This window comes from Tribolium castaneum, chromosome 1 (genome assembly GCF_031307605.1).
Source record: "Tribolium castaneum strain GA2 chromosome 1, icTriCast1.1, whole genome shotgun sequence".
Lineage (NCBI taxonomy): Eukaryota > Metazoa > Arthropoda > Insecta > Coleoptera > Tenebrionidae > Tribolium > Tribolium castaneum.
The window spans coordinates 22,589,938-22,605,438 of NC_087394.1; the positions used below are offsets into that span (position 1 = coordinate 22,589,938).

General features: G+C 36.4%; 2 protein-coding genes across 4 annotated transcripts; both read right to left on the reverse strand.

The window, feature by feature from the left end:
• Nucleotides 1-60: 60 nt before the first annotated feature.
• On the reverse strand, nt 61-5,902 carry LOC658112 (zinc finger protein OZF). Its single transcript, XM_964522.4, has 2 exons — nt 5,769-5,902; nt 61-2,148 (listed from the first exon to the last, which is right to left on the reverse strand). Exon 2 carries the CDS (start codon nt 2,001-2,003, stop codon nt 693-695), a length of 1,311 nt encoding a protein of 436 aa, XP_969615.1. The 5' UTR covers nt 2,004-2,148; nt 5,769-5,902; the 3' UTR covers nt 61-692.
• A 14-nt stretch (nt 5,903-5,916) lies between these two features.
• Nucleotides 5,917-15,494, reverse strand: Tgs1 (Trimethylguanosine synthase 1). Of its 3 annotated transcripts, XM_008192895.3 has the most exons (8): nt 15,270-15,494; nt 13,363-13,501; nt 10,144-10,912; nt 9,917-10,099; nt 9,733-9,847; nt 6,918-7,149; nt 6,178-6,867; nt 5,917-6,126 (listed from the first exon to the last, which is right to left on the reverse strand). In XM_008192895.3, exons 1-8 carry the CDS (start codon nt 15,365-15,367, stop codon nt 6,016-6,018), a joined length of 2,337 nt encoding a protein of 778 aa, XP_008191117.1. In that variant the 5' UTR covers nt 15,368-15,494; the 3' UTR covers nt 5,917-6,015. The 3 variants fall into 3 exon arrangements, with proteins under 3 accessions (XP_008191117.1, XP_969535.2, XP_008191116.1); XM_964442.5 differs by having other exon boundaries at nt 9,733-10,087; XM_008192894.3 differs by having other exon boundaries at nt 9,733-10,099.
• Between the last annotated feature and the right edge of the window lie 7 nt (nt 15,495-15,501).

The following is a 15,501-nucleotide window of genomic DNA, read 5'->3' on the forward strand; positions in this document are numbered from 1 at the left end:
CACGCTGTTTGGGTCTATGTAGCTCCTGTTTTATCTTTCTCTCATAAATAAGATACCAAGTTGATTTTATCGTTTATTTTCAGAGTGGAAGAGGTTTGAAAACCGGCCCATAACAGTATTTGTTACATTAAAAATCATACGTTTAGAAAATATAATTAACACTTAGTTAAGTGGTGGTGTAATAAAATTTTGTTTCTTTTTAATGATTAGTAAATATAATATGGCACTCGACTGGCAAATGCTTGAAGGAACATTAAAAACTCCTAACTAAAATCACCACCACGTCGATATATTTTTAAACATCACACCACAAAATTAGTTTAAACAGTTTATACCGTTGTGATGCCAAACTCAAAATTGCCACAAGTATTGCACTTAGAAGCTATGACACGAAATTGGTGCAGTCGGTAGGTCGCCGACCAAAACAAAACTTAAACAACTAAAATTACAACAAAAAATATTCTTTGGTCTTAAATAAAAAACAAATAAAGCTAAATGTAATATGCTGTACAACCTTTTGGCTTCTCCCTTTGGTATGTGAGTGCTTCTTAAAGCTGAATTTTGTACTTTTCACACTTGGGCAAGAACGGTGTACCAAAAAGCGCAACAGTCATGAGAAAAAACAAAATTTCGGGTACTTGCAACAGTCAGTAAGCTACCTACAAGTCTACAATATTGTACTAACGCTTTGATTACGAAGTCAATTCTTCTAGAAGCTCCTCGGTTGATCTTTGTTCGTTTTTAAACTTCTCCATGTACTGTTTGGGGACCGTCCACTCGAGCAGAATCTCCACGTTCTTTTTAAGCTTCTCAGCGACTGAAAGACTCGTGTCTTTGCACGGTTCCCGCCCCGAACTCGTTATCGAGTCAACAAGGATATCATCGATGAGTCTTTTATTAAACCCCAGCTCTTCCAGTCGTTCCTGCGACGAGATCTTTTTTAATAGTACGGCTAAAAGAAACCTCATCTTCTCCAAAGACATAGGCGGGTCAATGGCGTTAACGTCAATCTCGCGTTTTTGGTGCAAATTATTGTAATACTCCTGACACTTGGCATAGTGACCGTCGAGATCGTTCTTGGTCTGGTGGAAGCTCCGGCAGTGGCTACAAACGTACGGTTTCGAACTCTTATGTATGCAAAGCATGTGCTTCTTCAGGTGCGGCAACTGCGAGAACGAAACGTTCTCACACAGCACACACACGAAGGGCTTCTCCCCCGTGTGCCGTCGGATGTGGAGCTTGAGTGCAGTCGAGTGGGCAAAGGCCTTCCAGCAGACTTGGCACCGGTAGGGCTTCTCCCCCGAGTGGATCCTCTGATGCACGGTCAACTGCGACCTTTGCGCGAACCTCGCCCCACAATGGGCACACCCATGCGGCTTGTCCTTCTTATGCACTCTCATGTGCTGAGGTAAGTGCCCTTTCAACTGTTTATTACAGATTTTGCAATGGAAGGCCTTCAAGTTGCCGTGATAGCACGTCAGGTGTTTCTTTAGTGCGTCCCTTCTGTAGAACTTCTTCCCACAGATGTCGCACACGTAGTCTCTAATCTCCAGATGGCCCTTGATGTGCAACTTCAAGTTGGCTGAACAGGTGAACGCCGACGAGCAAATATCGCACGTGTAGGGCTTGACCCCAGTGTGGGTGCGCATGTGCTGGACCAACTGCCCCCCTCTGGCGAAGGTTTTGGGGCACATGCGGCACTGGTAGGGCTTCACCCCCGTGTGGATGCGAATGTGGAGCCTCAGACGCTCCTTAACCGGAAACTCCTTGTTGCAATAGTTACAAACGTACGTTTGCAAGGTTGGTAGTCCGAGGGAGTGCTTGGCGGCTACGTGATTTTTAAGAGAGCCGGCCTGACGGAAGCCCTGATTGCACTCTTTGCACACGTAAGGTCGTTCGTCGGTGTGCACTCGAAGGTGCTTTTTGAGATCGTGTTTGGTGAGGAATTTTTTTTGGCAGACTGCGCATTCGTGCTTTCGCACTTTCTCTTTGGCGTGAGTCATTTTATGGCTTTTTGTGACTAGAATGTTAACATGCAAACCGGCACCGGGTGCGAGCTTTTTATGTCCCAACCACCAAAGAAATGTTAGAGTGATCTAAAGAGAGTCGGCGGGCGCCATCTCTGGACACGCCGAACCATCACCTCACCTGTAAGAAGGACCAACTCAACCGACGAGAATAGGCCGGGGGAAGGGCCCCACTCCGCACGGCAGAGGGTTACGAAGCGAAAAGGGGGAAGGTTAAGCTGGGGGTGCAAGGAACGGCTCCATTTTGATCAATTACTAAACACTACACCCAAAATATTTTATTAAATGCAACATATTTGAGCGAGGGTTTCGCTCGAAGTCTCCAGGTTTTTAAAGGAACATGGGTGCCGACTTAGAAAAGTTAGAAAAATAACCAACGTGTTAATAAGAAGCACTTTTTTTCAGATCTTCATCATTTCGGTGCTTGAATCAAACTTAAAATAACACCAAAAAACATTTCTTTTCTTTATTCTTGCAATTTTTTTGAAAAGTTATTTGTATTGCATTAAGAAGTATTTGTGGAATCAGAATTATTAACAAAGTTATAGTTTAGAATAGCGTTTCCATTATTCAAAAAAATAAAATAGTAATCCTAACTTCAGGAGCACTTTGACTTGCGTATTCTTCAAACGCAGTCTAAAAACTCCAGAGTTTGTTTTTTTATTATTGTAGATGATTGTGAAAAATAATAATGTAGAACAATTTCTTGAAAAAATTAACTTTATTTTGGAATAAAAAAAAAATTGTGGGATTCCCCCACAAAGATACATTGGTTTGAAGATCACTCTTTGAATAGCGTTTCCTGCAAATGCAGACAAAAAATTTCAATGTTTATTGTCAGTAATGGTGTAGATAGATAATCGTGGAAAACAATAATGTAAAACAAGTTATTGAAAAATTGGGATTATCTTGGAGAAAAAAAGCTTAATTTTTGTATCTTGCCGTTTTATTTTCAAGAAAAATTACAAAAATTCAATATTTTTTTATTCCAAAATAAAGCAAATGTTTCAAAATGTTTTACATTATTATTTTCCGCAATCATCTACACCATAAACAATAAATAACAATAAACACTGAAACTTTTAGTTTCAAACATTTTATCTTGATGGAGTAAAAGTTCTATATTTAAACTACTGGAGTGATTCTTTGCAATGCTCTGAACTCGTAATTCGCCAATTTTGAGACACCCTATGTACAAAGTTGGGCAAAAATATGAAACTAAGCGTTTTGTGCCTGAACTATGTAAGTACTTTACGAAAAAACGAATTAGTACATCAACTACTTTACAAATGTGATCATTTTTCAAGAATTTTTTTTCGAAATTCCTTTTATGCGGTTTTCGAGTTATGCAAAAAAAATCTTTTCAAAGGGCACCGTACAACGGCGATCTTTTGGTAAAAGATTATAAATCGACGTATAATGGCGTACCATTTAAAAAAGTTTTTTTTTAATAACTCAAAAACCAAAAGGAATTTCGAAAAAAAATTCTTGAAAAATTTAATTTTTAAGTAAATGATGATAATTAGTGTTCTCGTATGGTACATAGTTTAGGTACAAAACGCTTGGTTCCATACTTTTACTCAACTACAAAATCAGCAAACAAAAAATAGATGTCTGAAAAAGACATCTATCAAAAGGCCTGAGAAAAAGACCAAAAAGAAACATTTTTGGAAGAGAATATTAAAGCAAACGTTAGTCAGAGAGAAAATGGTGTTACTTTAATTCGCGTCCTTGTAATAATTATTTAATTTTCATTGCCAGATAAAAGCATTATGGGCATTACCCATAAACGAGTTGAAAAAAATAGGAAATAAAAGTAAAGACAGATACATCTATCTATCTTATTTGATTAATTATTATTTGATAGTAAAAAAGAAAGTTATAGCAAAATATTTCCGGAAACAATAATTAAATTTAAAAAAGGCTTTATTTTCATCAATTAAAGCAGAAATCCCATACAGATGTATTATTTTTTATAAAAAAAGTCGCTTACAGCAAGAGGTTTTTATTAAATCGATGAAGAACATTACAACACAAAAGTAAGTTATAAAATGTTATATGTTTGGCGGATTTTGTTCGATTTAGCTTACTTCTTAACAAAAGTCAAGCTTTTATACAAAAATGTTAATTTATGCAAAAAAATGCTGATTTTTTAATAGACTTAGTCCAATCTATTTTTTTTCTCTACTGAATTACATATCGGCTGAGTTGTTACATAAAAACGTGTCTAATTTAAGAAAATTTCTACTTTGTTGTCGATACATTCTTGAGTTTCTATTTTTCGGCATATTACATTTGATTAAAATTTTAAATTTGTTCAATTTATGCAAAAATATAGTTTGTAATAAGTTTTTTTCGCTTGTTACAATCTGGCTTTTTTAAAGAATTGTTTGTTCAGTTTAATAGTACATTCCAAAAATTCCAAACATTCCAAAGGATTGTTTAATAAAAACTTTTTATTTTATTTTATTATTATTTTAATCGATTTGATTTATTTTTCAATAGAAATCGCTCTTATTAAAAAGTATATAGTTTCTGCATAACAATCGGGTTTTTTAAGTGAAGGTTGTGTTTCGAAATGGTTAGAATCCTGACTTTCTTCAAATTTTTAATGTTTCATTCGCCTGTTACGGCATTATCAAGAACTGTACAAAAAAACACAAATCACATATTTGGTTACAATTACATTTTTTTGTAATTGTTGTAATCAAATGTGTGATTTGTGTTTTTGGTACAGTTCTTGATAATGCCATAACAGACGAAACTAGTCGAATGAAACATTAAAAATTTAAAGAAAACCAGAATTCTAATCATTTCCTAACTTAACCGTCACCTTGAATATGGAGTTCTCAAAATTGAACCTAATAACAAAAATTAATTAATAAAAATTAAAAAAAAAAACAAAAATTAATTGTTAATCTGTTTTTTTATAAGTGACCCTTTTCTGTTAAGTTATTATTGGCAAAATAGGCTGTTTTGTTAGAAAATCGTATCTTACTTTAAAGAAGGAAATAAAATAAAGTTTGTACATTGATTAATTGAAATAAGTTAATCAATGGTTTGTATTTGTCAGCAATAGTACCCTCGACTTATAACTCTCAAAAATAGAATCAAACACTAATCATCACTAAAATCAAAATAAAAATTTGTCAGATCAGGTAAAAAAGCATTAATTAATAAATTAATTTCATACAAAAATAACTTTTTAACTTTGGACTATTTTAAATAGTTGTAAGTAAATTTTCGAGGAATGTTATAATGTCGATTTCTGCAAAAAAAGGGAAAACTTTAAATGAAATGGAGACGACCTTTGGCCCTCTGCTGGTGCTGAATGGAGTTAGGGGTCCTTCCCAGGGGAAAGTCGTGTAAATCTAGCAGTGCTGCCACTCCGGAAAAACTAATTATGGGGTAAAGTGTCAGCAAGCCGTTAATGCGATTATTCAATCAGTTGCGTGAATTTGGTTATTTTTCTACGAGACTAGTAAAAGAAAAGGTGTTTTGTTTATGATTATGAGGTGCAGTTATAATCAATTTTTTCATACAAAAAAACTGGGTAGCAGTAGCGTTGGAGGCTCCTCGACAACTCCAATACGACTGTCCGCTAAAAATTGTGCAAAAAGGGCCCGATTTAAGGCCTTTATGCAACACGTTACTTGGTCGGGTTTGGGGGGTTTAAAAATTTTCTACACTCTAATTATTACTTGGTGCGTGTTAATTAAAAGAGAATAAGTACAAACTCACCATTAAACCGTGCATCTTGATAGAAATGTGGTGAATTAAAGTGAATTTTAGTTTTAGTTTACCATTGTGATTGTGGGGATGGTGTTTTTAATGTCAAAAACTAGTGCGAACAGAAAATTCCCTAAACTTGTGACCTAGACACGAAGCGCCAAATTCAAACCACTTTTTATTGGAACAAACGTTTGAAAAAACATGGAAAACAATACACAAAATTAAAACACAGTTTGAACTTAACTAGGTGGAATTCTTAGATTTTCTTAATGAGATCACCGTAATAGGCAGTAATTGAAACAAGATTCTTCTTCATGAAATTTTGCTCAATTTCGACACCTCCGCCCGGCGCAGTCTCGTCAATTAACTACAAGAAACAAACAATAAAAACAACCCTCAACCCATTTAAGCAACTTACTAAAAAAGCGTTGCTATTTTTCGGTAAGAAAACAGCAATATTGCTCGTAATCACTCGGCCAACTTCCAACAGCTTGGAAATGGGGACAGGCAGTAACATTGACTCTAAATCGTAAACCACTTCGTTTTTGTAAGCAGGGCCACCCCACGGAGGGCTAAAAAACACAACATCGGCCATCAACCCGGGCGCCAAGTGGAAAAAGTCGCCCACGATGAAGTCAATCTTATCGGCAACACCGTAAACCTCGGCGTTATTTCGCGCCAGTTCGATTTTTTTCGGATCGATGTCTATTGCAATGACTCGTTTGCACGTGAAGGCAAATTGGATGGCGTTGCCTCCAGCGCCGCAAAAACCGTCAACAATCAGGTCACATTTGCACCGCTGAGCCAAGTGTTTGGCGATTTGTTCGGGAGTGACCGAGTACCAGCTCTCCTCGTCTAGTTTAACGCCTTCGTCAAACTTACTAAAAAGTTGGAACCTCCGGTGCCAGTATTTCCTCAAATGAGTATTTTCCTTGATTTCGGGGGGCATTATTATTTTTTTCTTGCGCTTTTTCCGTTTAGTTACAACTGTTTCGTCTTGTTGTTCCTCAACTTTCGGCGGAGTTGTCACAACTTCACTTGCGATTTCCTCGTCGGCTGAGCTCTGCTTGTCGTCAGATGTGTCCAAAAGGACGCCCTGAAAACTCAGCTAAAACAAACAAATTAATAAACAAGAGTTTCATAAGTGAGTTTTTCTACGTCTTCTTGTTCTAAAACGCCACCGTCATCATCAAAATGAATGTGTTTGGGTTTTGGTGGTTCATTTCGCAGCTTCAAGTGCCGATTTTGTAATCTAATGTGCTTCATTTTGTATTGGACTTGGCCTGCAATTGGGTTGGAATTGGTGTCTTTGAATTCGATTCCTATGAGAGTAAACGCAGCTTTGATTTTCTTGCGACATGATTCGAAATCGCCGGATGAACTAAGCGGGCTAAAAGTTTTCCAGGGTTAGCTGTGGTCAAACCACTAACTCCTTGATGGATGGAGAACTTCGTTCATATACTACCGTTGTGGAAATTTTAATATTTGGTGCTTTTTTAAAACAGAAAAATAAAAAATGGAGTTTTTTCCCAAAGGACGCAATTTGAAAGTTTAGAATACATTTTTTTTATTTTTATGACGTTGTGAAAGACAGGAATATGTAACCATAACGGAACTGTTACGAAATGTTTTTTTGGGCACTGTTTTTGAGACAATGAGTTAGTCGAAGTGTGGCTCCTGCCCGAACAATTACGCGCTGTTAATAATTATTAATAATATTATTCATAATTAATAATGATATAATCAATTAACAATAATAATTTCTGTGATAAGTTATACCATGCGATTTTCTAAAATTTTGATCTAGTTATCCACGACAGTTGCATTAACCCGAAATCCATTACGGTAATAAGATTCCAGGATAATTTTTTATGTTCTTCGGTGAACATTTTGGACATATTGACAGATAAAGCGATGCTGAAGTTATTTACGCAATTCGTTTCACTGCTGGCGAAACTGTCATGGATAACTAGATCCAAATTTTAAAAAATCGTATAGTATAATTTATACAGACTGTTTAAGAGTGTAGGGTTTTTGCGATTTAGCGATTTAGGATTTAGCGATCTTTGTTCAAAAATGTAATACCGACTTGTCCACATTAAAAGATTTAATTAATTTGCTTTAAAAATAAGTTAAAAATATTAAATTTACAACTGTGCTGGCAGCATGTCTTTTCGTTCAGCAAGATCAGCAAAGTGTACAGGGGGTCAAGATTCCATGATTCTATGAGTAGATTTATGTAGAGAAATTAGGAAATGCCGTTTTGTAAATTTATTGTTTTTATGTTTTTTTATCTTATTTTTAATGCAAATTAATTAAATATTAACGTCTTTTATGTAAACTAGACAGTGTTATAATTTTGGACAAAGATGGTCCCAGAGGCAAAACGGCTCATTTCCGACTAGAGGTTGATAATTTTTTTTTATTTTAGTACATTTTATAACATCCTAACGTTTTTTAACATCTTTTTGAACCACACTGTATATACTAATACTACTGTCTTGGGAAGCTCACACTCAGCAAATTTATACGGTAATATTTCACAATAAAACTATGTTCCAAATGTACAGCATCTTCGACAATATATTTTTCAAAATTTATCCCCAAAAATTATCCTAGTATAGAATACAAATACAATACAATAAACAAAATTTGAATTCAATTTTGCTATGTGGTTTATTTAAAACAAAATAAAAAATGTGTTTCAATTAAAACGCAAATCAATTAAGTACCTACATTTTGTCTGTGGTTTCGTTTATTCGCTTAATCAATAACTCAATGACGTTAAATCCATAGGCGGAATGCAATTTTACCGAAAAACGTTTTATAAACTGATCAAAAGTTCGGGATTTTAGTATTTCAAGTTATCATCTGCCTTTTGATATTCGTTTCTAATAAGAATAAGGATGCTAATTTTTACTAAAGGAAATAAAACCGGTACCATTCTAAATGATATAATAAAGAGCTTTATAGAAAAGTTTAATTTTAAGTTTATTTTAATAAACGTAAGATAATACATGTTGAGTCGTCTAGGTACACAAGTGGTTACAACCATTATAAATTATTCTTCAGAAAATGCAAAATTCTCACAAACGGTCGTTGGAAGATAATTTCGAAGATGTGTATGAACCCATTCTTTTAAATTGCATTTTGAATTATGAATATAGGCATCAGAATCCGGACATTTTGTCGATTTTGCAGCGGAAGTGAAGTTTTCTTATGATGCAATTAATAGATAATTATTATCCAAATACACTTTAAATTGAATAATTTCTATTAAAGTAAAGAAATTACAATTCTTATGACCAGTTTATCAAAGCGGATTTATAATACTCGTATGTGTAATCCAAGATTGAACTAATTTTAAAATTTTATGTTCAAATTTTAAGTTTTAGTTTTTTATCAATAACTCGACAACGACGGACAAACGGACAATTTTCCTCTTTTCATTTTCAATTTGTTTTAGTCTTCTAAAACAAATTCTAAGAGTACGAGCGTTAATTTATTTAGATGATTTATTGTGCACTTTTCGCCACCTTTTTTTGGAGATTCTTCAGGACAATAAATAGGGAACCATTCGTGCGACGGGAAATTATTTTGTTTTCAGTCAATTTTCACAAATTCGGTCGGACTACTATAAAATCAATAAGACAAAAAAATTTTGACCTACTGACCCAAAAAAAAGCGAATTAAGTACTGCTTTTTCCAATAGTTTGAAAACGAATTAATATATTGCGTGTTTGTAAAAGGATTACATTATAAAATTGTAGGTATTTGGTAAGTTCTATACGCACTTATTCATTTCTGAGAACCTGTTCAATACAACCTGTTACTAGTTGTATCGTTTGTAAATCTGACAACTTTTAGCTAGGGATCAGATCAATTTAATTTCTTTAACTGGGAACACTACCTAAGAACGAAGTTCTCTATTCATCATGGAGGCTTTGAATGAAAATTTTCAGAAAAAATATACCTCTCGACCGTTTCAGCTTCCCCCACTCTTCCTCTTTTGCTTTTTCCAGCCCCAAACTGAGTCGGTAAACCCATGGCGGCCATTTCGACAGCTTCCTCATCCAAACTATCACTCTCTAAAAATTTCGTTTCTTCCATTTTGCTGTTTTCCTCACTCGAAACCTTCAAATTGCTTAAAAGCGTACCTAAAGACGTAGCTACGTTGCTATTGACTTCGATAGGACACTTGACGTCGTTTTTCTCGACTTTTCCTTGAAACACTTTATGAATATTCTTCTTGGTTTGTTTGCTAACGTGCGAGGGACTGCTTAAATACGCATTGGCTGTGCTAGGAACAGAGTTGTCGATCTTTTCACCTAAAACAGCATCTACTCCCCTATTTTAAACCGATTTTAGGCTCTTATGCTCTTACCACTGACGTTACATTCCTTCCAAGTGGCCACAAAAATCTGGTATTGCTTCATAAACTCATCCTCGTAGTGCCTCTTCCATAGAACATCCCACTGGTGGTGGTAATCCTCGTTTTCCTCGGAACTAGTCGAACTCAACGAGCTCTGGACCGAACTAACCGACGAGAAACTATCCGAACTGTGCGAACTCTGGCTCAAATCCAGCGAAGAAATCGTCATTCGGGTCACATTCGTCATTGAATCCACCGTTCGCAGGGAACTGGCGTGTGAACCACACCGCGAGCTCAGCAACTGCTCAACTTCTGTTTCGCAATCGACACTGACCGGAGACAGGGGGTTCCACCCTTCGGACACCTCAGTGAAGAGTTTATCATCGCTTCCTGACAAATTCCTGACCAGGATTCGGTTCTTGTCGCTGCAGCGTTTATCGTCGATGTCGAGCGTGAGCAGTTCGCGTTGTTCTTTGGTTCGGGCGTCGCCCTGGGCTTGGTCTTGGGCGAACTGGAGGTAGTCGGGGTTGATGTAAGCGCTGTATTTGGCGATCCACGATTCCCAGATGAGCTTTTCGCCGTTGAGGGACCAGAATTTTTGCCAGTCGGCGTCGATATCGTGGCGGATGCATTCGGTGAGGTCGGCGCCGCTGTCGCTGGGCTGCAGGCCCCGGTGGGGCACACGGGGCTCGTGCGATTCGCGGAGGCTGTCGTGCTCGTCGGTGGAGAGGTTGTCGGTGTGCGAGGCGCTGCAGTAGCAGCTGAGGGTCTCGGTTTCGGCCTAAAATCACAAAATGTATCGAAAACACTGTTTTAATATTGTTGGCCATTTTGTTTTGCAATAAAGGGCATTGGATACTATGATTATTATGAATTATGATTAATTCATTTTTACTAAAAATTCGAACATTTATCATTATGTAACTGTACATACCGGTATGTACATTATTATTATTTTAATTTCATTCCTTTGTTCGTTCATTTTAAATGATTTTAACCTGTGTATCAACTAAATCGAAAATTTTTCGGTAATTAGCGTTATTAAGTTGGCACTACTTTTTTCAAGTCAGTGAGAGAAGACATGATGTCAGTAGTTTATTCAGTGCAAAAACATGGTGAAAAGTGTTTTTGTTTTTACCAAAATAATCCACTCGCTTTTAAATTTCCTTAACTTTTAACAGTTTCTTTGCCAGATTTTGAGTTTTCGGTTACATTTGAAGTACATTGGCGATACATTTTCAAATGAAATCAGTGAGCCCTGTGTTTTGGTGAATTATGGAAAATTCTAAAAACTCTTGTTTTCAACGAAGAATTTGGGTTTGCTCTGCGAAAAGTAAGTGGTTTTCTTTACTTTCTAACCTAGTTATTATGGAATTCATAAATTTTTGAAAAATCGTTCATAATTGGTAACACCACACGGTGCTAAATCTCTAGTATTTTCAGTGATTTTTTGTATTTATTACGATTTTTAAATGTTCTGTATTAAAGACCATTTTAAATTTTCATTTTCAGTGGATTTATTAAAATCTAGGGAATTTTAATTTCCGAATTCTTAAGTTGGTTACGCCTATTGAACGATTGTGAATATACCGGGCAATTCTCAATCTAAAGTTGTTTTAGAAAAAAGTTCTAACTCTTGCGTTTGCAAAATAAGAACGTTTAAAAATAGCCAATCACGAAAGGCCTTGCTTTGGAAGAGGTTCTGGGATTGGTCACTTTGAAACCTCTGCATCTCGCAAACGAAGAATAAAAGACCTATTTTTTCTGCATTTTTGCCATCTCTATTGCTGTTATCACTAGCACATTTCTGCTGAGGAATGAGTTGTGGACCATGCTCTATAATACTCTACAATACATCGATTTTTGTAATTATTTTTACATTTATATGTGAGTTGGTGCGCCGGTTTTTGAGCATCCTGTATATTTTTTTGAGACAGTCTTTTATAGTCACGCGTTATTTTCAATTTTCTGGCAAAAAATCAGTATCTTATTTCCTGAATGAAATAATTATTCTTTAGCCAAATCAATTTTTTTAAATCAAATTTTTTTTCACTATAAACTGGACGAAAAATCGCTAAATTGTTTTTGTTTTTTCGAGTTTTTCAGCTGAAAACTGGAAATTTCGTTGCCAATAAACAAAATATATACAACTGCTTATGTCGAAAATGATGGTAAATTTGCCTGTTTCGAGTAAAACTGGGTTTGTTTTTCAAAAAATTCTGTTCTGAAACTGTCTGAAAAGACATCAAACTACGATCGATATTTATATGTTAATTTCTGATTTTCACTTGTTTTTGTCTTTGATTGAACATACATAGCAGCTTGTCCAAATTAAACCAAAAAAATACACCACAGAATTTCAACGAAAATCTACAATTTAGGTGTAAAGTGACTTTATTTTTAATTTTTTCGCAAAATATCGTTATGAACCAGCCGAAAATTTACCTTATAAAATATGTTTAAAAATGCTTTATCTGACCTTTTAGGGCCCTTAGATACGTTTTTGATATAATAACTAAGTTTTTCAAAAATTCTTGCTTAAACTGGCTGCAAAATTATCAAATTACATCGAAATTTGATCTTTTAGTCAGTTTCACGCAATTTGATTTGTTTTGGAGCAATATTTCATCATAAATATGGGGTTTTTGTAGTTTTTAATCACGTTTTAAACAAAAATCTCAGTGTTATTTGCGAGATCTTTTTTGCAAAATCACCTAAAATTATATTATTACATTAACAGTTTTACAGTTCTTGAACATTTCGCACATTTTTTCTGTCAGAACATACGTAAAAATTTGCTGAAGATCAGCAAATGTGTTTTTGTGAGATTTTACCAATCCTGACCGAAATTACTAAACTACGCTAAGAACAAGTCGAAATTATAACAACAATGTTGACTCGTTGAATGTTAATTTTTTGTGAGCTTTTAAATACGTTTTTTTTTAAATTTCGCTACAAGTTGCCTGAAAAATCATCAACTTCGAAATATTTTTGACCAATTTCGTCAGAAAGAAACAAAGAAACCACAAAATTTAATCGAAAATGGTAATTATTTTAATTAATTAGACTGAATTTGAACCAAAATGTAAAAATTCGACAAAAGACAAAAAATCGCCAACCAAGATAAAAAATTACATTATGTACATTACAGAAAAGTAATTACTTCGTGATATTTACGCCAAAATAAGTTGGATCTATTGTGGTATTAGATTATTTTTATTTATCACTTACCTCTTGTTTGACTTTATATTTTAATATCTGAGGCAGTGAAATGCACTCACTCGGGATCTCCTGTTCGATTAAAAGCTCCTCTTCGGAAGCGCTGAATTCGGATGAGAAAACGGTCCGTTTGAGATTGTCATCTTTGTTTCTGCAAAGATTTACAATAATGTGAAAACCTTAAGTCTGGAAATTCACATAAATAAAAACAGGCATTTCAAAAACAAAACATTTATTATTATTAATATCCAATATAAAACTTCACAAATCAAAATTTGATATGTTAAAATTAAGTAACTCGTTCCTGGCTTGAAAATATCCGGTATCAGTCAGGTCATAAGGATCAGGTACAAACGGCGGTTGAGCTTGCAGTAAATTTTTCCAATCCGTGTTTTTGAAAACTTCCAATTTCATAACTTCGGTGGCTTGTGGTCGCTTTTCGGGATCCGGAGTTAGTAAAGTTTCAATAGCGTCGACCACTTCTTTGCTTAGGGCTTCATCATCAGTGGGCCATTCGATGTTGTGGTCGAGGATATTTTTAAATACTTGTTGAGGCGTTTCGTCGTTAAACGGGGGAATCCCTGTCACAAACTCGTAGAAACAAACTCCCAAAGCCCACCAATCCACGGCACAGTTGTGCCCCTTTTGTAATAATAACTCGGGGGCTAAATAATCGGGAGTTCCCAAAATGCGTTGATCGCTGCTCCACTGCCCTCTCTTAACCGACTTGGGAGTCCTATACGGAGTTCGTGGAGTTTTCGGTGTTATAGGACTAACAATATTTTCATCAGTTTTGCAATCCGAGTCTTTGGGAATTTCAAATCTCGTCGTTTTGATTATCACTTTGTTGGGTTTTGGGTTCGAAACCGGCGTTGAAAAAGTGACCCCCTTGGGGGAATTTGTCGAGTCAACCCTCAAAATCTCCATTTCGCCAGTTAAACCTGTTCTTATGTACGATTTTCGGGGGTTTTCCGGACTCGGTGAGCGTTGTTTCCGCTTCCGGTCGCCCCCTCGCAGCTTGTAGCACCCGCGTCTACTCACGGGAGATGTGGTGGAGTCTTCGGGGTTTGTGCTTGCGCACGTGTGGTAGGAACTGTTTTCGGTGACTTGGAGTGAAGCCCCATCGGCTGATAAAAACGTAACTCCTGATAATGCCGAGCTGTTGTGGTCGAAACGTCGCTCTAAATTGGCCCCAGAGTCGTCGCAGTTCCGGGAGTTCCCCGAACCGAAACTGAGATGAGAAGTGAGGCTTAGAAGTTGGCCAGGGGTGCGTGTACAGAGATTAGGAGTGGCATTTTCGAAATCGGAAATTTCTAAATCTCGGTGGATTTGCACGCATGAGAGGCCAAAGTCGGTTAATTTAACGTGGCCCTCTTTCGAGAGGAGCATATTGTCGGGTTTAATGTCTCGGTGGATTATGCTATGGCTGTGGAGATATTGAAGTGCGAGGCAAACCTCAGCAACGTAGAAAGTTGCCATGGGCTCGTCAAAAAACCCGTACACGCTTAGGAGACTCTTGAGGTCGCCCCCGACCATGTAGTCCATGACGAGGTAAATCGAAGATGCCGTCTGAAGGGTGTAGAACAATTGCACGCAGAAGGGGCTCTTGGTGAGGGCTAGGGCGTTGCGTTCGTTCACCACTTGAGACACCATATTTTTATTTACCATTTCGGTCTTTTTCATCACTTTAATCGCGTACATCACGTCCATGTTTGTCTTTTTGCACCCCAAAAACACTTTACCGAAAGCGCCGCGACTTATCGGCTTAATAATGCAAAAATCGTGGATATTTGGAGCTTTCGGCTCGTTGTTGGTCATTATAACATCGTTTTGTTGAAAAATTGGTTAGAAAACCGTTTTGCCGCATTTAAATCTGAATGGCGAACTAATAAATGACAGATGACAGAACGATAACCTACCTTACAAAAACCCTGCTACATAAACAGTAGATTTCTTTGGATTTGTCGCGGTTCTGCAAGTAGATTTCGGCCAATGCGTACCACGGCAACTCGCACATAGTAAATGCCTCAAAATAGCATTTTTTGAGGAAGGAATTTCGCGAATTTTACATGTTTTACACGATGTGCACCCATCGGAAGCTGCGTCGCCAACATGGCCGGGGTTTTGACAGCAGGGGGATTCTAAATTAAT